The following is a 24,523-nucleotide window of genomic DNA, read 5'->3' as shown; positions in this document are numbered from 1 at the left end:
CAAGGATGAAGTGCAGTCCCATGTTGACTGCATCATCCGCAGACCTGTTCGCTTGGTAGGCAAACTGCAGGGGGTCCAGCAGGTGACCTGTGACACTCTTGAGGTGGTCCAGCACGAGACGTTCAAAGGACTTCATGACCACAGATGTCAAAGCGACAGGCCTGTAGTCATTTAGACCCGAGATTGCAGGTTTCTTGGGGACTGGAATGATGGTGGAGCGTTTGAAACAGGATGGTACTTCACACAGTTCCAGAGATCTATTGAAGATCTGAGTGAAGACTGGCGCGAGCTGGTCCGCGCAGACTTTGAGGCAGGACGGGGACACATGGTCTGGCCCTGCCGCTTTGTTAATGTTTTGTTGTTTGAAGATGTGTCTCACATCCTGTTCATGGATGGTTAACGCAGAAGTCAGAGGTGTGATTGTGGTCGGGGGTGTGGCCAGGTGGGTGTGGGGTGTGAAACTGTCCTTTTCAAATCTGCAGTAGAAGGTATTCAAGTCGTTGGCTAGTGTGCTATTGTTCTCAGCTTGGGGGGATCGTCGCTTGTAATTACTCAGCGATTGGAATGCATACCAGACTGATTTAGAGTCATTAAAAACTGTTTTTCCAACTTTGCTGCTTAGTTCCTCTTATCTTCGGGCGAGAGGCGAAGTACACCCTGAAGTGGTCGCCAGCCAATCGCAGACGCTCCACAGACCACTCCCACAGATATTGTGCCCACTCCCTCCGAATCCCGAGTGTTTAAAAAAAATCCTGCCCAACCCCAAATTTTTGGAAAAAATCCCACTCCCACGGAGATTGATTCCAATCTCATGGCAAAATTTGAAAGAATCCCACTCCCCCACCTTGTTTTTTTTACTCTCAATTAATCCTGCTCCGGTTGTCTTCCTCAGTATAAAATATGCAGTACATGTCTGCCTTAGTCACCATAATAAATACACTGAATAACTGGAATGAGCAAGAAAAAGTTTATTTTTAATAAGCCGTATTCGTCCCTTAGTTTAGCAATGTTTAGCTCGATGCTGAGGGGAAATGTTCAAATATCGATTTGATGAAAAATAAAATAAAATGAAACTGCATCATGTTTTCCACTTCCGTCAACATGATTTACACTTCCGTCCGTTCCCAGTGACTTTGTTTTCATAGTTCCCGCTCCCGCCCTCTCCCAATGACCTTTGCTCCCGCTCCTGCCCAATCCCATGACTGATAGTGAAATTCACTCCCATTCCGTGGGACCCATGGTTATCCCAAAAAATGTCAGCCTCTAGTGAGTTGTGGCCAACTGCAGCTCCTTAATTCTCCCGTTCAGTAAACGGCTGAAAGTGCAATTGTTAAGTTTGTTGGGATGAAATGCTGGTATTTCATTCATAATTTATTGGGCCCACAAATGAAACATACCGTTATGGTATGTTTGAACCACTGCACTCTACAAGCAATAGACAGATTCCAGGTTTGCTCTGAATGTCACTCAAGAGAATTTAAGACTGTCGTGAAAACCTGTCGAACTCCAAACTCCTTACCAAGTAAATTTTTAGGAGTGCAAAGGAAGCTAAATTTTTGCCTTCAACTTTCCTACTGTTACCCATGAAAAAATGTAAGCCAGTTGGACACCGATGTCCAGTTCCGTCTCGTTCAGACACATCGCTCGGTGTGCGGCTGGCTTAATAATGACACATTCCAACTTGCCTCAACTTGAAACTCTAACAAGGTAAATTGTGCATTATTTCTGCCTTTTTTGCAACCCTGGAGTCATCGTTATCAAGATGAAATTATTATAAAGTGTTACTAATATAGGCCAGGGCGGCTTTAAAACAAAATAAAACAAATGTAAACATCGGGTAACACATCCTGTTGCCGCACGTCTTTCAAGTCAAACTAAAACGTTTATAACGTTTATAAAATGTCTCATGTTAAAAGATGTTCTGGATGTTTTCTGTATATTCCCTATTTTTAGAAGTTGGCAAAATGTGATGTGAGTGAAACCAGTAAGTGGTTAGGTTTCTTTCTCACATCTCACCTGCTCACTTCAGTTTTTCAGTAACAAAATATTAAATTAATATTAATATTATATTTGCTTGAAAATACCATCCTGTTATATTCTAATAATTCTATTATTACATTTTGTTCTGTCAAAGCTAAAAAAATATCTTGTCACGAATCATTTACAACCCTAATTCCAAGGAAGTTGGGACATTGTACATCCATCCATCCATCCATCCATATCCCAAGCCGCTTCTCCTCACTAGGGTCGCGGGAGTGCTGTAGCCTATCCCAGCTATCATCGGGCAGGAGGCGGGGTACATCCTGAACTGGTTGCCAGCCAATCGCAGGGCACATACAAACAAACAACCATTCGCACTCACATTTACACCTATGGGCAATTTAGAGTCTTCAATTCACCTACCATGCATGTTTTGGGGATGTGGGAGGAAACCGGAGTGCCCGGAGAAAACCCACGCAGGCACGGGGAGAACATGCAAACTCCACACAGGCGGGGCCAGGGATTGAACCCCGGTCCTCAGAACTGTGAGGCAGACGCTCTAACCTGTTGTCCACCGTGCCGCCCCAAAGATAAATGATTAAAAAGTTTGCACACCCTGTTATAACAAGGATGTGGCTGTGTTCGGAATTAACTAATAACATTCAAAACCATGTTAAGTTGGGGTCAACACTCAACACACAACTGCCACCATTTAAAGTGCCTCTGATTAAACGCCCAAAAGTTCAGCTATTCTCGTAGGCTTTTCCTGACATTTGTTTTGCTTTGTAGCAGAAGCCTGAAGGTTTTGTGCTAATGCTGACTGGTATTTGGAACTGTTCATAAACCCCGCCACCTTGAAAGAAAAAGAGCCCCAAAGTTTGATGCAACCACCACCATGCTTCACTGTAGTTATGGTTTTCTTTTGGTGATGAGCAGTGTTGTGTTTGCGCCAAACATCCTTTTTGGATTTATGAACAAAATGTTTAACCTTGGTTTCATTGGACCATTCCACAGCCAGTACTTGTCAGAAACAAGGTGTGTATTACATTGATAATTCAAACAATAAGTACGGCAGCATTGAACGTCTATGCTCAGTTTCAGATTTCTGTTTTATACTAGTTACAGGACTAACCAACAAGAAACCAGAGAGCTTTCTATGGGGAAAAACAAGCAATTATGAAACCAAGTCAAGACAGAATCAATCACAGCCATTGCACGAACATTAGCCATATCTAATATATCTACAACCCCAATTCCAATGAAGTTGGGACGTTGTGTTAAACATAAATAAAAACAGAATACAGTGATTTGCAAATCATGTTCGCCCTATATTTAATTGAATACACTACAAAGACAAGATATTTAATGTTCAAACTGATAAACTTTATTGTTTTTGGAAAATAATCATTAACTTAGAATTTTATGGCTGCAACACGTTCCAAAAAAGCTGGGACAGGGAACTAAACGTTTGGGAACTGAGGACACTAATTGTTGAAGCTTTGTAGGTGGAATTCTTTCCCATTCTTGCTTGATGTACAGCTTCAGCTGTTCAACAGTCCGGGGTATCCGTTGTCGTATTTTACGCTTCATAATGTGCCACACATTTTCAATGGGAGACAGGTCCGGACTGCAGGCAGGCCAGTCGAGTACCAGCCAAGTTGTGCTAACACGTGCAGAATGTTGTTTGGCATTGTCTTGCTGAAATAAGCAGGGGCGTCCATGAAAAATGCTTGGATGTCAACATATGTTTCTCCAAAACCTGTATATACCTTTCAGCATTAATGGTGCCTTCACAGATGTGTAAGTTACCCATGCCATTGGCACTAACACAGCCCCATACCATCACAGATGCTAGCTTTTGAACTTTGCATCCATAACAGTCCGGATGGTTCTTTTCCTCTTTAGCCCGGAGGACACGACAATGCACAATTTCCAAAAACAATTTGAAATGTGGACTCGTCGGACCACAGAACACTTTTCCACTTTGCATCAGTCCATCTTAGATGAGCCAGAGAAGCCGGCAGCGTTTCTGGATGTTGTTGATAAATGGCTTTTGCTTTGCATAGTAGAGTATCAAGTGTTCACTTACGGTTGTAGCGCCGAACTGTATTTACTGACATTGGTTTTCTGAAGTGTTCCCGAGCCCATGTGGTGATATCCTTTACACATTGATGTCGGTTTTTGATGCAGTGCCGCCTGAGAGATCAAAGGTCACCGACATTCAATGTTGGTTTTCGGCCTTGCTGCTTACATGCAGTGATTTCTCCAGATTCTCTGAACCTTTTGATGATATTATGGACCATAGATGATGAAGTCCCTAAATTCCTTGCAATTGTACGTTGAGGAACATTGTCTTTAAACTGTTCGACTATTTTCTCACGCACTTGTTCACAAAGAGGTGAACCTCTCCCCATCTTTGTTCGTGAATGAGTGAGCAATTCAGGGAAGCTCCTTTTATACCCAATCATGGCACCCACCTGTTCCCAATTAGCCTGTTCACCTGTGGGATGTTCCAAACAGGTGTTTGATTAGCATTACTCAACTTGCTCAGTCTTTTTTGCCACCGGTCCCAGCTTTTTTGGAACGTGTTGCAGCCATAAAATTCTAAGTTTGTTTGAACATTAAATATCCTTTCTTTGTAATGTATTCAAATAAATATAGGTTGAACATGATTTGCAAATCATTGTATTCTGTTTTTATTTATGTTTAACACAACGTCCCAACTTTATTGGAATTAGGGTTGTAAATAATTTAAATAAAAATAATTTAAATAAAAAGAAATAAAAAGTGTTCTCAACTGCTCTCACAGTTTCCCTTGGGCACCTGGAATTTAAATATAATCATGCAAACAGAATGCAGCAAACCGGGACCAATAGTTTTTTTGGGAGGAGGGGGGCGGGGCGGTGAGAAAGACTGATATTGTTAAGTAACAGAACAATAAACATTATTAATATTTGCTCATCATCTGACAGTATGCGTCCGAATGATCGCACTTGAGGTTTTTGGGTAACAGTAGCAGCAGGTCAAAGATTTATGTTCTCTGTGAAAGCATTACATTTACAACAGATATAGGCTGTTGTAAGATTTCTTAGAGTCAATTATTGAATGTCCACTCCATTGTTAGCCCTGAATGATGGTATAAGTTCACTGGTGCTCGAGTTTAAAAGAAAAAGAGAGAGTTTGATAAAGAGAAAGAGGAAACACGGGACCATACAACATTGCCGTTACCAGCTATTGTAGATGGACTGAAGCAAACCAAAACAAGCCAAAATAAACCATTAACATTATGCAAACTTGTGAAAAGATGCAGAAAAAGACATGGAACTGGCAGCAATGGAAGCCACTAAATGTTACACTTAGCTAAAAAACAGTGGAGAAAAAGCAGTTGTCGGAGTGAGACGTGTGATGAAGGCACATTTTTTTTCCAATTTAGCAGAAAATATGTTGGAGTCCTTTCCAGCTGGAAATAGTCAGGTTCTATGGTCTAAGGCCTTTCCTTCCGTTAACTTTTAACTGATCATATTGTAAGCATGTGTTTATAATTTCAAACTTCTCTGCTTCTTATAATCATTTAGCAGGATTAAACCGAGAAAACACGTTTGGTGTCAAAAATATTAGCCAGGCCAACAGAGTTCTGTTATCTACTGGGTGAGGCTTGAGAAAAAGCAGCCAGTCAATGCTGAAACAGGCACACAACTGCAAAATGTGGGCTAAATGACAATTTATTGACCGTATTATAACAGAAGCTTAAGGGAAGTTGGTTGGATCTATTCAGCAGGTTGTTACCAATCACATGCAGGTGTGGATGTACTGTACAAGACACATAGGTTGTGTAGTGGTTCACTCCACTGATTTTAGTACTCCTGGCGTGGGCGCAATTCCCATGCTGAAATGTAAATTCCATCCAAAATTATGAAATTTGAGTCATGTTCACTTGTGAATCTTGTCTAAGATTACAGCTGTCAGACAGACTTTGAGTGCATTTCGTCACTCTGTAAACATGTTCTGCACTTTCTAGACATTTGTCCACCTCCACTCATGCGGCTCACCCCTGTACCAATTCAAAATAAAGACCTGAGGTTCGCTCATTGTTCGGCGTTGTTTTAGCATCATGATAGATTATAATTTATAATCCCATGTCTGAGGTCAAACCACATTTGGGTCAGTTGATGTTAAAGGAAAATTACAAAAGAAGGTGACCTTGCCGACCTAATCGTAGATTGTTATGTAGCTGGTCATGACCAACACCATCCATGCATGTAACACGGAAAAGAAAAGAAACTAGAATTTATGAAAGTGAATCACATTTCAATCTTTGAAACAATGCTCTTCTAACAAAAGTATGTTTGTGAGTAATATCCTGCTATTTCCAAAATGTCACAATCAAGGGGCCATTCGCTTTTGGTTGTTTATGTTTTTATCACTGGCAACTAGTGCAATTTGGGACTTAAGTTAAAAGCCAAACTACCTGTAAATTCCGTTAGCCCAAAATGTCTCCTTTTTCATTCATCTTTTGTTTTACGATATCTTCCTGTCAAGAGGCACATGCCATCAGTCGGCATGTGCGTTTCATCCTTGGAATAGTGATATCCACTGCATATATTGTGTTTGGACAGAGCAGGTGAAGGAGCACTTTATGACACTAAAGAATTGAAGCACAGTAGGAGTTACCTGATGACTTACGATGGCAGACTGTCTCTCTCTCTGGGTAGAAGCAAACATGTGGTTTGCTTCTTGCCAACTCTTCCCTTCTCTTACCCATACATCTTTATTCAATCTTTCTTATAGAAAAGAAAACAGATGTTACAGTGATTTGCCCCAGTTGAAACCCCACAAGAGCTATAAATCCCCTATTGAGTCAATACAAAAAACACATTTTCGTCAATAAAGATGATACATTTCAAACCTAAGTTATTGCTGTATGAAATTTTATATTATGACTCAATGTGGAAATGTGTCCAAAACACCTTTGGCGAGTCCAGAGCTCGTGAAAGCTACATTTGGAAATTATTAGTGCAGCTGTGCAGTAGGTGTTTGCAAAAAACAATCAATTTGTCAGGAAATTAAATTTGATGTGGAACTTCATTAATCTAGCAAAGCAAATATTAAGGACCTGATTTACTAATATGCCAAATATCAGGTGCTAAATTGTGTGTTCATTCACTCTAACACATTGCTCATGCTTTTGGCAACAGGTGCAAAAGTGGTGGAGACCGCAGGTTTCAAAAAACGGTTTCACTCTTTACCCTTTCACTATCGAAAATTTGGGAGAGCACCACAAATGGCAAAATGAAGTTTCAATTGGAAGTGTTAAAGGAAGGGGCAAACAAACATATTCCTGAGTTACAGAAAAACAAATCTATCACTCAGATATTTTTGGGAAAGGCAGAAGCCGAAAAAACTCCATGTTTTGTTTGATTTAACTCGCAGAAAATGCATAGCAATAGGATGGAGAGCATCTGCCCACAATGTGTAACATTGCGTTCAAAACAAGGGACAGGGACACCAGGAAAACTGCTCTGAGAGAGGCCAGCATCAATTGTCAAAGTGCGCTGAAATGACCCAAATGCAAAGAAACGTTTTGTCATATGTGATATGTCTCTTTCTTATCACTGACTCCAAGTCAGCTCTGAGATCATTCGGAAGGTCCAAAATTCCATTGCTGAATAGATGATAAATTGTGGTCTTGTCGATCTTTGTTTCTGGCATTTCAAAAATGTTTGCACGAGTGAAAAAGATCTGTTCTCCCTGTCGCCTCTTATTTTTGCCTCCACCTCCTTGTCATGGCTACAGACACCAGTGCCATTTGAACCTGCCTTTCAGACTTGGTTTTGAAAGATGAGAGAGAGAGAGAGAGAGAGAGATGCAGAGTCAGCCATTGCACGTCATCTCAGCTTTGATAAGTCACATTGCCCAGGCTAAATTATTCTCGCTGCACTTTTCGCAGATGCAAAACTGGGTTAATATCTTAGCGTCCACAACTGTTTTCATTACTAATCAAGTTCGTGCCCATTTTTGCACACTTAAACCTTTATCAAATCCGCCTCTTGGTGTTTTACATGTAGATGATGGCGCTTTAGGATATGGACAAAAAAGGGGCAACCAATACTGTGGACTAAAATTTGGGAAATGGGCTGATTTGATTTTGGACCTGAAGACTTTAATCTCATTCACACAGTAGAACATTTGTGAGATCAGATTGCACAGGTGTTGGATGAGACGACCTTGCCAGCAATCTACAGATATGTCAATCTGGCCCAAAGCTCTTACAAGGCTCTCAACTTCTTCCCCGCCAAACTCAACCTCATGATGGAATAATTCAGATTCAAGGGGGACAAGGGAACAAACAACCAACAGAATAATGAAATCCGGAATCTCCCCATTGTATGTCTAATAAAGGGTTATTTTATTCAAAATTACTTAAAGGTGAATAATTTGTAATATTCTCTTTTGTGTTCTAAAGTTAATTCTGTTTCGATTTTTAAAAAAAGGACATTTTGTACGTTTTTAGTTTGTGCTGACAAGGCTTCAGAAAGGTTCTTAAGTTACAGTAGAACATGAAGAACTTAGGCATGTTCTGTCTGTACTTTTGAGAGTCTTTACAAATGTTTTTGTACATATTTTACAAGCATGTAATCCTTGTAAACTGTGGAGAAATGTGACTCCCTTAGGAGAACACGGCAAAGGAAGCGCAGGGGCGTGATCTGTCTTGGCTTTCACAATCAAAACTCTAGTCCTGTCCAGGAAACAATGTCACTCACCAATGTTGCTGGTAAACAAATGGGATCTAAAAGGAAGTTTAGGGTTTTAGATATTTCATTACATACAGTATGCGCCCTAAAATCCACTCAAGAAGTGAGAGAAATGTGTTTCCCTTTGCAGGAGAGAAGAAAAAGGTAGGTGGAGTGGCTCTGATTAGGCCACATGTTGGTAATTCACAACACATAAAACTCACACCTAATTTTCACACCTCTAGCTCAACATGCTGTAAGTCTAGTAATTCGCTCAGTCACTCCTGCACACAGTTCAATGTGTCTTTTCTGTGGCTTTGCTTCAGTGTCTGACAACGAGGACATCAGAGGAGAGGATCAGTAAGCTGGTGGGCATGCTTTGAATATTTGCACTCCATGTAGCCTTGCTGTGTCTTTCTCACCCAATGTGCTGACCGCACTCTCTGTACCATTTGTCATCACAGTGCCAAAACCCATCCCCACTTCCAACTCTCACATCTGAGAACCAAAAGGTGTTGGATGTGGATCTTTCCTACATGCCAAGAAGTTTACGCTCCAGATGGGAGATATATGTATTTTGACCAGGTGACTCACAAACTCAGATTGTGAATCATGAAAAACTCGATAGATGATAGAAATATCCTATATGTGTTTTATTGTAGTCTTACTGATTGACTGTGTCAGCAGAAGTAGCCAAATGCATTCAAGAACAAATCGTTTCATGGACCATGATATCATTGGATGGGAAGAGAAATAGTCTGAAATATTTCTGTACAAAACTGACTAAATAAGCAACAGGAACAACGACAGTCAACGCTGGGTGATGCAGTAAAATTTGTTAATAATCCTAATCTAATCATTTTTTGTTATTTCAACCCATTTCCATGGTAACAACCAGACCGAAACCATTCATTTTTATCATGGCTTTAACTCATTATAATTAATTTAGATTTTTTCCATTGTTTTTAACTTTTTTATTATTATTTTTTTTTTTTACTGTTTTAATTGTTTTGTTAAATTGTTTTGTCTCATGTCTCATTATTTTATGTTTGATCTTTGTACAGCACTTTGTTCAAGCTGTAGTTGGTTTTCAAGTGCTTTATAAATAAAGTTGATTGAGAATTAGATTGCCATATCACATATTTGATGCAAAAATCATGGATGTACAAAGTGTTGAAGGCAAAACAAAAAAACTGCCTAAACACAAAAAACACAACACATTCTTGTTGGCAACAAACATCTTCCATCACACAGATGGTAACGACGCCCAACATGATGGCTTCTACAAACTTCTACCTCATTAACCTTTTAACAAGATACAACCTAACACCCCACGTCGCCCACCAAGGCCAGGAGGGAGATCTGAGGTGATCACCAAGGGTCAAAAGTGGAGCACACCACAGGGGACAGATGGCAAAGTCTTGGTCTCAGTTTCATACATCGTGCCTGCCACAAAAAGAAACTAAAGATCAAAGCTTTGTTTATCTCCCCAAAAGCAGAGCTGGATCTAATATCCACTGTTGTACTTAATAAAAACTTATCGTAATGACATAATTAAATAGAATTAAAATATTTAAACAGTTTTTGTCACACTTTGCTTCAATTGAGCGGCCATTGCGCTCTTGCCTGCCTTGGCCATCTGGGGGCAGTATAAGACAGACAGATGCCTACACCCTACATGGACGTCTGTCTGTACAGTACAGGAATCTTAACTCCTCTCAGGTCGTCTCCGGTCCTCGCAGAGAATAAAGAATATATGACTGTGAGTACTGTTATGTTGACTATTCAAATGTGTTGCCGCACCATTCGTGTTCATATATCAGTTGCTTAAAGGGTTATATTTGCATTTCCCATTATGTGCTAGCGACGTGCAATTCTTCCAGTTTTCTGTTTAGATTGACAGTAAACCTGAACTGGGAGTGGAATTAAACAGCTTGAAGCATCTTTTCAAAGAATTGTTGACTATTTGCGAAAGCGCTGCTAAATGTGAAATGAGTTGAATTGAGTTCACTGCCGCCAAACAGAGGTTGTATCTCAAGTTTGCACTCGCAAGACAAAGCAAAAAAATCTGCCAAATGACGGCTGGTATCTCGAAAAACTTGGAAGTCGGGTCACTCGTATCTCAAGGCACCACTATATACAGTATACATTGGCCATACTAAGTAGCAGCACAAAGAATGACTAAAGCGAGATGTTTATTTGTGGTTTAACACTTATGATAAACAGATAAATTAATTGTATCCAGACATCTAGCAGGTGCCTGGTGCTCTGTCATCTGGCTTCACTGTTATTTCATCACCACAAAACTGCTCCTTAATGGCTGGCACTACCCGGGCATTGTACCAGCAAATGAATTGTTTTGGCACTCAAAGCACAGCCCTTCGGACTGTGTTATTATTATTTCTTTCATCTGTGCCATGTGGGAATAAAATCTTAGGAATAATGCCATGAGGCAGGAGTGTCCAAAAAAGTCAGAATGGATCACATCACGAAAATGAAAACAATGATGTCTGTGCAAAGGTAATTTCCTCTCAGGAAAAGTTCTGTGATTCTGGGTGTATAAATGTAAAGAGCTGCCACAATAAAGAATTCAGTTTAGGCTTCAGAAGGTATCTGCGGACAATATGATCTTGTGAGAATGTCATTTGAAATAATGTGAAATTTAAGCAATATATATTACATGAAAATTGGCCACCTTTCCAGCAAGATGTTGCAACACAATGCACAAACATGGCTAGAAATTGCTAAACCGAAAATGTTATTTAAAAAGTATTTCATTGTGGTTCATGTTAGAATGTTTGGGTTAGGGAAGTTTATGAGTGGGTGGGTGTACAATGTTTAAAATCACACACACACAGCTTAGCTGTTGATTTGAGTTTTTGTGTGTTTAACTGTGTTAGTCGGATCAAAGTGGCCAGAATGATAAACCAAAACAGGAAATGCTGCTTAATGTACAGTATGTATATGACAAATGCATGACAGGTTTTTATGTCTGTCTTGCATGAGGTGACTCAGTGTATCTTTACAAAGCTCTAACAGAATCGGATACAAACTGTGCCTTCAGACCACAGTTGATTATGCTCACATCATCACCCGTAAGAGTAGACAGTCCTCGCCACTCATGCATATGGATGAGTCCTCGCCACTCATGCATATGGATGCACGCACGCACAAGCTAACCAGCCCCATATTGGCAGCTGTACTTCACTCCTATCCATTACCACAACAAAGGGGTACCCAGTTATAAAGTAATTAGCCAGTAAACATATAAACTACATGTGACCCCTCTCTGAAGATAGCCAAACCTTGTGTCTCCTGCTGGTGACAGCTGTTTACTTAACTAGGACTGCTGCTTGTGCAAGCTGGCCCCAATCCAAATAAAATAATATACAGTTAAGAAGTCAGATGTAATACAAATGTATATAGTGGGGGAAAGAGTGGAGGAGTTCCAGAAAAGAAAGAAGAAAGAAAAGTCATTAACATTTATCACAATTAGTCTTTATCTAAAGTCCTACATCACTATATGCCCATGTCCACACCTAGACAGTGTATACATTGGCTTAATTCAAATAGACAACAACAAAACAAACCCGCATTTACTGGGCCAAACATGGAGTGAGAATCAAATTAAAGAAGTAACTCGTCAGTGTCATCATTGGGTGTTCAGGCAGTGTGCTGCTACTTCAAAGCTTTTTTTTCTTTCCAAGTGTGGCTCTCATCTGGAGGGATTAGCTAGAATCAGATACTGAGGCTGTTTTGATGGACGTCAATGCCGAACACAAAACATAGGTGAGCTGATCAAAACACGATAAGCGTGGACATGATGTATTTATCATTTTCGAGCTCATGAAATCATCCTATCTACTCGGTTGTTTCCTTTAGTTTACCATGCAGCTGATTCTATTTCAAGTGTGGATTTCAACTACTGCACTACGACTTAAATTTGCGAGAGTTTTTTTGGGGTTTTTTTTGGGGGGGGGGGATTATCCCAGGCTATGTAAACAGTCTTGACATACAGATGTATCTAATACTGTTAGATACATAATATAATATGTAATATACAGTAACCTTGCTTTGAGTTGGGTCTCTGGCCATCTAAAAAATCTTTTGCACCCAACTCAACTCACCCATTTTATGTTCACCAGATGGTTGTGATCTTTGCTTGCTGTTTGGTTTCCAGCTGACAGTGAGTTCATTGGCAAATTTTTGTATTTATTTATTTATTTATTTTGTGCTAACAACAGACAGCCAAAACAATGGACCCAAGTTACGCGACAATCCTGCCAGTTTGAGGGACAACTCTCATGACATGAAGGCAGTCATGTGATCTCCAGCTAATATAAAATACTTTTTGATAAGCAGTCAGCTGGTTTTGGCTTTCAATGTGAAACTGAAATCATAGCTGTGATTATGAGGAAATCTGGTAAAGGGGACGACAACATGCACTATATAATCACCACATTGAAAGCCAGTTTCAACCAGAGTTGTAAAAACAAAGCATTCTTGTTTCAAATACTCACATATTAAGATCATGAGTGACAACAGGCAAGGTGCTCTAGCAGAACAATACACTTTGCTCACTTTCATTACACGATTGAGCCAAACAGCCTTGTTGTTTGACTCTTTAAACCGGGGGTGGCAAACTCATTTTTGTCGCAGGCCACATTGTACTCGGGGTTTCCCCCAATGGTCCATTGTGACTGCAAAACCATATAATGTATAATGTAATGTAATGTGTAATGTATGTATGTATAATATTATTGCATGTACACAGCAAATTGATGGATGACTATATTTAGAATCCCCAGTCAAGGAAAATATTGTGTTCAACTGTTCGTCAATTTATTTTAAACATGGGTTTACTAACACATTTTTTTTTTTTACTGTATATCACTATTAGTAAAAGTGAAAAGGTTTAATTGTTGTTCCTGAAGTCTAGTAAGAAACATGAAGTAGACAACAATTATTTGTTGTTGCGGGCCACATAAAATGATGTAGCCCCCGGCCCTTGAGTTGGATACCTGTGCATTAAACAGACTGATGCATGTCCCATCAAATGAATCTTCCACTCATACGACCTTTGCATAATAACTTACGTTCCCAATGTGCCTTTTATTCTGACCACTTAAAGCTGCAGCAGATGACCCTCCAAGACCTCTTTACATCTGACAAGCACACTACGTTTCCCCTTTCTGTTACCCGCCCACCCCCACTTACTCTCTGAGAGACAATGAGCTCAGCATCAAGGCCCAGTAATGACTCCCAGCCTTACTGATTAGAAACATGCCGGGTGCTTCTGCACTCCGCAGGCAGCCATGAGGCCTCCTCACACCACAAGGCATAAGCTTTGAGAACAGATCTTGAATAGATGTGTAAACCTCTCCTACTATTTCATTCATTGCTCTTGTACCAACTAGTCCAACACATATTTTACAGACTTGGGTAATTTTCATATAATTTATCCAATAGCGGTAAAGACACAAATTCTAATTTAGCATTTTTGCGGGTTTATATGGGTAAATGCGTCCCATGCTGAAACGGCCATGCTTAAAGTGCTATTTTCAAAAGGTTATTGATAATTTAGGCATTCATAGTAAAGGCAATCCAATGTTGGTGGCCCACTGAAATACACTCCTTGCATAATGGTATTGACAAAAGTGCATGACTGAAAAGACACAAACAGCTTCAGAAAAATCGTGTGAGTTGCACAATTTACATGCCTTGCCCTCCAAACTCTGCAAATACAAGTGCATAAATAATCCTAACTTCTCATTAAACGCACATCCTGGCACTTCAGATCAGACATCCCGCTGGTGTATTGCAACAACACAATAAGACTGTCTTCAGTGGCATTAACGGTAAAGACAGTTTGAGTGAAAAAGAAGGACAATTTGTAAAAGGCCCAAAAAGGAACTCTGAAAATACTAAGATGCATTTGTGTTAGTTTTCATGGAAAACGCATGGGAGAAAAATTTTATATAGCAAAAAAATTCAATTAGCATCTTCAGAAAACATGTTGCAAACAATGAAACTTTATTTGGGACACATAATGGGAAGGACATTTTGGCATTCAAAGCTTGAAAAATATCACTTTAGAATATTTATTATTATGACAATTATTACCATTTGAATGATAACAATTGCCAATAATTCAAATACTCATATCAGTAAAACTAATTGATTCTCAAAAGGAAATTCAGAGCGGTATGTTTTTACCAATATTGGTCAATTTATATGAAAATGACCCACAAGCGTTCATTCAATCCAAAATGTGCCTTGTTACCAACATTAACCTCATACTCAGTCTTTACAATAACATAGACTCAACAGAGGCTGCTTGCAGTCCTTAACTGAGTCTCTAGTATTTCCTAAGTTAAGGCTCACACCACTAGCAAGCCACAGAGAGGAACTGCTTACTGTATCACTTAATTCTACAGATTTGTCACAGCTCCACAGAAGGATCTACTACATCAGACAGTGAGTGGGCAGCATGGGGGATTACAGCGCCTTTACCTTTCTTAATGGCCATATTTGGGTCACAAAATTACAGGCAAGCTCTGCAGAGAGATGCTTTATTGCATCTGACCAACTTACTTCCTCTCAATAACAAAAGCATTGCATGCTGAGCTGTAGTTTGATGTGGTGTGTCAGCATAATTAGAGGTCCCATGAAGGCAGGGAGATGGGGGGGGGGGGGGGGCGTGGGGCGCGAAAGAGAGTCATGTCCATCTGTCAAGTGTTAGGGAGGTGGGCACAGGGTTTAGCAACCAGGGTCCTATTGCTCACTGTTTTTAGGGCGGAAGCCAATCTCCTTATATTATTGTTCTTGCAAATAGTTACAAAGTGTGTGTGTGTGGGGGGGGGGGCGATGAGGAACGGGTAGTTATCTGCACGCACGCAATAGAACACAATACAATGATATGGCAAATGGTAGCAGATAGCAAGCAGGGCATTTTCTCGAAACATTAGACACTAAAGTTAAAAGTTACAAATGCTGGCCCCCAGATTGGATCAAGGTGACATGGTAATTAAAGACAGTTAATCAACAGTATTTCTGTGTTTTTTTTCCTGCGGAACCTATCCTCAGTTTTCGCGGACAAATTTGTTGCACTCTTTCAATAATGCTTTAAGATGCCACAAGATGGTGCCAAAGTATTAATTGTGTCAAGCAAGTTAGAGATGTGTGAGTACTAATACCAGGTGTCTGAATCGGGCCAATACCCGCCTTAGTCCAAGGTATGGGGTAGTCGTGAAAGCTGCCGATACCAGCCAGAGATACTTAAAAAAAATCTGACATTGAATAAATCCTTCATTGTCTGAAAAACAAAGTGGTATCGAACATCCCTACCTGAAGTGTTACATGTTGACAAAGAAACTAACGTCTTTATATGTCGGAACGAGTTAAGTTTAGCCTGGATTGTTAGGGGAATTTATGGAGAGTCTTCGCCACATGTGCACTTCTGGTAGATTTTTTTCAAAATCAAACCCTCCATAAGAAATTTATTTTTAAGACTGATGTTGTGAGATGAGTTTGAAATGATAGTAAAGTGTTTTGAGATCATAGTGCATCGCAGTGGTTCTCAAACGTTCTCCTTCTACCACCTGAAAAAAAAAATACTTAGCTTTCCAAGTGCCACCATCAGTACAGTAACGTAGGAGATGTTACTGTACTGTGGGGGTTCAAAAATGAGGCAGTTTGTCTTTTCTAAAAAAGTATAGTTTCTATTAATGTGAGTCACTGTAATAGAGGGACTGTACTTAAATAATTACATATAAATGCATTGCACATAAAGTTAAATAAAAATTGTACCTAAATAAATGTTAAAAAAATTTTTTCCTAAAGATTAAATGCAATTGTATTTTACTTAAAAGTTAAATCCAACTGAACTGTACTGCCCTGGATTGAAAAAAAGTTCAAGCCATGTTAACATTACACACTGTTTGAACATTTCATTTAGTGATTCTTTTGTATACCACTAGAGCGAGCCCGCCTACCTTTAGTGGTATTTGTACCACACTTAAAGAAACACTATATTGTATATTTACGGTTTCAACTGTGAGCATAGACGACTATAAACATTTTTAGGGAGTTGTCAGTTATGTTTTTTGAGTAGTCACGGCAGGACTCGGCCCCTATCACGGGGGTTACTGTACATACATGAAGTATACATTTTATACAACTCTAGGTAATTTCGGTCAGTCAAGGTGATCATTGATTGACTAGCATGGCAGTCTTTGAAATGAACTCGTAGAAAGGAGCGGGTGCAGTGACACACTCATTCTCTCTGATGACATTCAGTAGATTCCTTCTTCAAGAGCAATATATAATCCAGTGGGACGAAAATGCTAATATGGGCAACTTTACAAATAGACCAAAAGAAACAAAAGAGTTACAGAAGACAATCTTCACAAAGTATCCAAGATACTACATGATGGGTGCTACGTCCATCAATTTTCTAAAAATTTGTCCCAGCATATCCCAGCTGACTTCAGGAAAAGGGCGGGGTAAATCCCAGACTGGTCACCAGTCAATCGCAGCGCACATAGACAAAGAACAATCCATATTAACATCTAAATTTATGGATCATTTAAAATGTTCAATGAATCTACCATGCGTGTTTATGGAATGTGGAAGGAGTATCCAGAGAACACTCCTCACAGAGATGTTCCAACGGTGATTGGAACCAAGACCTCCTGACTAAATATAATATATATAATAAAGAAGAAGAAGAAGAATATTCGGACCCCTTCAATACGTGACTGATGACCCTTCAAGACCTCTTCACACGTTTCCCCTTTTTGTTAACCGCCCTCCTGACTGTGGGGGAGACAAGCTAACCACTACTCAACCGTGCATCCTGAGGACACAGCGTGCTAGTAATGAAGTCAACAGAACGACATGAAACTGAAATCTTTCCCATATATGGTTTTCCTTCCTGGAGTGGTCAGGCAACTATTAGTAAACTCATAATGGGCAATATTTTTTTTCTACCTTGCATAGGAACCAGACTACAGCTGCATCTCATTGTTTCCATTCAAACGAAGTTGTTATCTTGACACCCAGTTGTCTTGGCTGGAAAACAAAGGTATTTGTGTTCTTAGTTTGGTCCAGGTGTGTATTTAGTAAAGAGCAAAAGGGTGAAAATTGGACGGTTTAAACAATTCCCATGATCAGATTAATTGGGGGAAACACAATGGCAGCCTATTGTATCCACACCATTACCTTTACACAGCTCGTCCCTGAATTCTTTTCGAGTTGTGTATTAGTAATGTGAGAGGAAAGTAGTCTGGAAGTGGCTTTCACTCCAAGCCTGAGGGCTTTGAGCAGCTCTCCTACCTGTGGAACCCTCGTATGAGTCATTTTTTCAAAAATACGTCTTTTGTGTTGTTGTTTTATGTGTTAGTAATGATCCACACATTAGAGATTTTACAGCCCAATAAACTTGAGACATTGGGACCAAATTGGCTGGTCATACTTAGTAGCTTTATGAGGAAACATATTGAGGTGTAATTGCCTCAAGGGAGCATGCACTTGAGGGAACAAGTATACAGTAGGTATACAGTAGACTTAAACAAATCTTCCTTGCATTCAGCAGGGACACTGAACTTCTCGTCTACAGTTCCTGTTTCCAATAGCCACATTAATATGTGGGCCACATAAGCTTTTGCATAATATGTTCGTTTCATTTTTGATTTCCGAAAAATCTGGTTTTACACTGTGGTAAAATGTCACTTAAAACAAAAACATCTGTTTGGCACTCAACTTTGCCAGCATATGGGATCCTGTCATGATAATAATTGAGAGTGGAAGAGAAGATCCTGTTTTGTACCTCCTCCACCCTCCCGAAAAAAGAAAGAAAGACAATTACCATGTACTGTTTTCCATAAACACTCGCTGGATGTAACATTAAGTAAACCTGAACAATCGGATGAGATTCAAAAATGAGCGGTATAAAAAAGATACTAAAATGATAATACAAAAGTACAAATAAGATTTTCCCGTTTCAATTGACATGGTCAGAAAAAAAATACAAATTGGAACAATTATTCATTATGTTGGTTGTACTTCACCGTAAGTAAAGGTGTTTCCAATATGTTGTTGCTGTTTTTGGTTTTATTTTACTTGTTTACTACATAACAGAGACAAAATATTAGAGAACGCCCTCTGTATGACGTAGTGTGGTTTGTAGTTTGACACAGAACTACAATGACGATGGCTCACATAAGTCAAAACCTCTGTGATAGTGTCAGACAGAGCAGAGAAACATCCATCCATCCATTTTCAATCCCGCTTATCCTGTTCAGGGTCACGGGGTGCCGGAGCCTATCCCAGCTGACTTCGGTCAAAAGGGGGACGACACCCTGAACTGGTCGCCAGTCAGTCGCAGGGCACATATAGACGCGAGCAACCATTCACACTCACATTCACATCGTCACTGAGTGGGAACTGAACCCACACTGCCAGCACCCAAGTCAGGCAGATGTACCACGACACCATCAGTGACTTTCTGGAGCAGGGAAATATTATCTTCATAAAGGTTTGATAGAACTGTCATTTGGGTGTACCTAATGTTACGGCCAGAAAGGCCGTCTTACTTCAATGTGGACCACTGCCAAAGATGCAAATATAAATCCTCCTCCTTCTATAAGTACATCTATTGTCTATTTAATTTGATTAGACATAATTGTATTCATGAGGAAATAGGCACAGTGAATAACTACGAGGAGAAATGTTGAAAAAAATGGCCTTAAAGAGTCTGTGTCACTGTCTCGCATAGATAGTTCAGGCCACTGCATGCTTTCGCCTCTGCTGGGCCTTTCCGCAGTGTAGTATGGCATGCGCACACTGAGGAGCCTTTCACCAGTTTCATCTGATACGCTGTGACTCCGAGCAGGAGCTAACGCTACAGACAAGGTCGACATGTGCGGGTTAGTAGGTCAAACAAGGAGCTACTCTTTTGACAGAGTTCGGAGGCAGGGTCAGACTAATGTGATTTATCAATACGGCACAAAAGTGATTCATTGTCCGTTATATCGACTACGATAATCCACTAGAGGGGCCGTGGTCATTGCCCGATGAGTGAGGAGGTGTCGGGGGAAGGTGAATAGGGCGCTTGTCAGGAAGAGCGTGCATTATTGTTCTGGGCTAGATACACTGATTCGAGCACCAAGATATTGCACCTGCAGGATGACCTTATATTTGTCAGCTCTTCCGTAACTGCTTCCTTTCCTTGCTCACACGCGCACACGCAAACACACACACACACATTTGGATTAACGGAGGGGCCCGAGAAAAAAAGACAAGAGTTGTGTTGCTGGAGCTCGGGCTCAGGTCAAGACTTGGCTCGCTGTAATCCCTCTCAGGTGATGCTGTTCACATTCAGCTCGTTCCAGCTGATCTGCTTAAATATGCCTTCCTCATCCCCTAAAAGCCCCCCGCCCTATTCTCACCAAGCAAGGATGTTGAAAGTGAGGGACGGCTGCTGCTTTTCCTCGCCCATCAAAACCTCGGATCATTTTCCAGCCTTTCTGCAAAGCCATCAATGTGTCAGTGAGCTGGTGCCACACAAGAATAAAGTCAACAAACCTTGACAGTTTTGTGGAAAGAAGAAGGTCAGGATGCAGGGCTCACATCACCTGGATTAGAGGAGCATCATATGAGAGAGCAGTGTCAACAGACTTGCCATCTGCAGGGCCGTCTTCCCTTTTTCCAGAAACTACAGCGGCAAGGCGGGTTATACAGTGAAGCAGCAACTTGGAGCGTTCCCTCTCTCATCAACATATTATATTGCACAGAAGTGCCGGGTTCCAACATTAACACTGCCGACCACAAACTGAGGATTTTGTATAAGCTTTCAGCACACATAGGCCTGCTTTTCAGGGCCGAGAAGGGAGAGGGAACTGTCTGACATTTTATATTTGAACGTCTACAACCTCTTCTTATCAGAATTTGAAGTATAATATCGAGATGAAATAGTTTCCGACTCTATTGCTTGTCTAATGTCTGCTCTTGTTATTCTTTGTTTTGTTTTTTTGTTTTTTTAAAAAGGGCATAATCAGCTTCACGTCATTAGTATTTTCTGTAGATTTTGGCGTCAAAACACATCCCGCAATCCTTGCAGTGACTGTCATCAGTGGTACAACATGGCATGCATTTCTGACTTTGCTCTCAACACCCTGTAAGGTCACGGCTGTTTCATCTGAACACTTTCATCCTGTAAAACATCTGGCGACGCAGTTCAGTAACACATCACTGTGAATTGACCATTAAATGATTGTAAATTAGCTGCACACGTTTGGGTATTCAAATTCCGGGCTGTAGATTTGAAGGGGTTAACAGTATCACATGGCAACTTTTCACCACTCTGGCTGCTATTACATATTCATTACCTGTTTAAACATCTGGCTATCTATGTTGCTCCTGGCAGTGCTACTCAAGGGTGATTTTATGTACTCAGCAGGTGGCATCATTAGCCAGAGAATAGATATAACAAGTAAAACTATTGTCTCTTGTCTACAACCCCCTTTTTACTTGACAGAATAGTGGTGGCGCAGTGGCACAATGTCATCTAAAAGACAAAACAGCCATTACAAAATCAAATGAGAACAATCAGTACATGATGTACTGTATCAAACATTCAGCATTAAAATAAATCCTAATCAAACTCAGTATTGATTCACGCTGTCAGAGAGAAGTGTTACAGTTGTAGTTATAGTGGACAGTGGTGTCGCACTCCACTGAGTCACGCTGAGAGGCATTTGATTTGTTACCTTATGGACAGTACTTATATGAGTGGAACACACAAAACGCAGTTTGACACCACTGTAAGCTATAACAACAATATTGCATTTTGGGTAAAAAAAAAAAAAAAAAAGGAACTTGCATGTTATTTTTATTTGAAAGATGTTAAATAATTGTGTGTTAATAACCGTGCTTAAGATCTTGACAGTAGCCATAATAGCACCCCCTTTATCAGTTTTGAAACACGTGTGACATTTTTTGTCAAAGGATTCATTAAAATATAATATACCAACTCCTCCACTAAGAATGGCGACTTTACATTCTTAATGTTCTTTCTTCCAGTTGTGTACTGGAATACATGACAGAATCCATAACATGTCAGTTGGGATAGATTGTGGTTGTTTTATATCAATAATAATCATACTTCTTAAAAAGTAGCCTCTTTGATACAACTCTTGCATTGGACCTTAATAGTAGATTTTTCTGCTCTACCTTAAGAGATGTCTGGTGATTGTATAGCACAGCCAAACGGAAGGTTATGTTACGATCAGAAAGATTACGATCACAGTTTTGACTATATTATTTCAAACATTCAGTTGGTCTCCTTGACATCCTCACAAAATGGCTCAGTACCGTACACCGCTTGCACCTCACTCAGCCATGCTGATACATGCATGCAACACATCAGTGACAAAACATTTTCATGCGTGTTCCAAAAGGCATCAGTGTCGTTATTGTTTCACGTAAAAACAGTTGTTCTCGGCAATAGCACTGTGGCCAAATTGAGTTTCAAGCGTGTCTGGGACTCAACACTGCTGAACGATTTGGATAGCTCCTGGTACATGGCAGGCGGACTGTATATAAACCTGTCAGAAGAACTTGGAAGACTACAAAAATACGCAAGAATTTTTAGACTGGACAATGATCTCTTTCACACCTCGCTGTGTCGCTGTGATAAATAAAAATAGCACGCACATACCAAACTTTTGGGTTGACTTTCTCAAATGGAACTTCTTTCCCAGTGTTCTGCCAAGAGATTACTTTGATAAGTCACATAGTTTTCAAAACTGGAGTCAGTATATGTACTTTAAAGCCTTTTGAAAGTTCAATTGTCTTGACCTCGTCTCCAGTGGATCTCCTATCTCAGACACACACCTTCTGTTTCTCTCACTCTCTTTCACACGCACACACACACACGCACACAACACACACACACACACACATACATAACGGGACTCAGTAAGGGGGAGGAAATTGATGCTGAGTCTAAGGGCCCATGAGTGACAGAGGACCTAGAAAATAGTTTTGTTTTTTTTTCAGTTTCAATGATTGAAGCTGAGGTGTCCCAAAGTTTTTTGTTTTTTGGGGGTTTTTTTTGTCTTTCACTGAAAATCTGGCAACACCCCTACACGAACAAGTAACAGGTAAAGCAAGGGAATGTTGCATTATCATCCAACATATTTAGGATGTTTGAACGGGACAAAACTACACGTGTGACTCCTCGACGCTATCTAACAGAGTCATTCAAAACAGAAGAACAGTAGAACACAAACAGAAGAGTGAAAAAACGTGTGTGAGTGCCAGTACCCCGCAGTGCTTCCCTGATTATTTGCAGATGGACAGTGGAGGGCTTTCAGAGTGTGGAGGTTCCCCCTGGCACGCAGTGCATATGATTAAATCTGTGATTGCCATACAATTTACAAGAACAAACCCCCTCCCCTGACTGAATGATTTCTCTAGAATACCAACACACAACGGGGAGCGGTCGTCCAAAAGTTGGTGCAAGAAACAGCTCCAGCCAACACCCATTGGGCGCCCATAGGATCCGATGAGTTATGTCACAAGTCTAAAGAGGACTTGGCTGGGGCCAGCTCTCCTAATCCCACTGTCTCCTCGTTCATTGAGAGTATAGAGCAGTGTTTACAAAAAGGCTGATCCCCTCCTCAACTGCGCCTCTGCTGAGCGATTGTCATGCGGGTTTCCTACCAACTGTTCAAAGTGGTTATGAGATCAATTAAAACCAGCTTAGGGGGCTTGAGTGGAGATGCGCAATTCATGAGTCGGGGTAAAGGGATTCCGTATCCATTCATTAAATGGCTCTCACCAGAAGAGCCCCTTCTCCCCAATGAGATGTAACTCTTTGGAGCGATGCGCATCAGTAGTTTTTTGGACAGTCACTTTGAGTCCACAATAACAGAGCACCTTTAGTTTGGCTTTTATCCGTGTTGTGTACTTTAAGCACAATTGCAAAGAGTTTCACTTAACATGTTTCCATTGTAATTTTTGCAACTCCACGTGCGCGGTGTATTTGCGTACATTTTACGCATTAGTACCGGCAGTGAAAAACTACGCAGTCTCTTTCTTTACTGTATCTCTTCGACGCCTTTTTTTTGTCATCTTAGATCACGATGTTGGCATACTAACTTCCATCTTGCTTGCCTTTTGGTATAAGATTGTTGATTGATGTTCCCTGTTTATATTGTCTATGCCAAAACGCACCTGCGTTGTCAGAACCAGAAATAAAGTCAGCGGTGACTAACGTTTAATAACGCCATTTTAAAAGGGCGCATGTAAAATGACAGCAATGTGCAAATTAAGACTCCATGCACGATCTGGATGCTGCGGTAAGGTTGTGAGGCTGCAACTTTTACCTCTTTTGTTTCTCCTCCAGCGTTGCGACGGCGCCTGACAGTTGCTGTACTCCATACAGTTCAATACTATCAGGGCAAATGAGAAGAGTCGAAACTGCATCTGGACGGCGATTAAGTTCTCCGGACCCCGGTTTGTTAAAAAAAAAAAAAAAAAAAAAAAAGAAAAAAAAGAAAAACTCTGTAAGTGTTCCCTTGGAGTTCCTTTAAGTCGAGCTGCAAATTTGTCAAACATCAGACGAGATGCGACATAGTATCAGGTCGCCAATTGGGATCATTTTATGGAGCGAGATGTTCCTTCGCTGAGTATGAGTGTCCTCGTCGGTGCGCTGTGGAGATAATCACAAGAGAGATTAGAGCGATGGGAGTGGAACGAAATCAACACCTCGTCCGGACAATGACGCGTAAAGTGATAGACTTTGG

At 40.5% G+C, this 24,523-nt stretch overlaps 1 protein-coding gene across 1 annotated transcript in view; it reads right to left on the bottom strand.

The window, feature by feature from the left end:
• Positions 1 to 24,211, bottom strand: part of rspo2 (R-spondin 2) — a 71,637-nt gene extending 47,426 nt beyond the window's left edge. The window contains exon 1 of the mRNA XM_061675534.1: positions 24,104 to 24,211. Coding sequence (XP_061531518.1) covers positions 24,104 to 24,203 — 100 coding nt within the window. The 5' untranslated portion in view covers positions 24,204 to 24,211. The remainder of the gene's footprint in view (positions 1 to 24,103) is intronic.
• Positions 24,212 to 24,523: the final 312 nt, after the last annotated feature.

Source organism: Phycodurus eques, chromosome 4, assembly GCF_024500275.1.
Source record: "Phycodurus eques isolate BA_2022a chromosome 4, UOR_Pequ_1.1, whole genome shotgun sequence".
NCBI classification, from domain to species: domain Eukaryota; kingdom Metazoa; phylum Chordata; class Actinopteri; order Syngnathiformes; family Syngnathidae; genus Phycodurus; species Phycodurus eques.
This window is presented reverse-complemented; position numbering and strand designations above follow the sequence as displayed.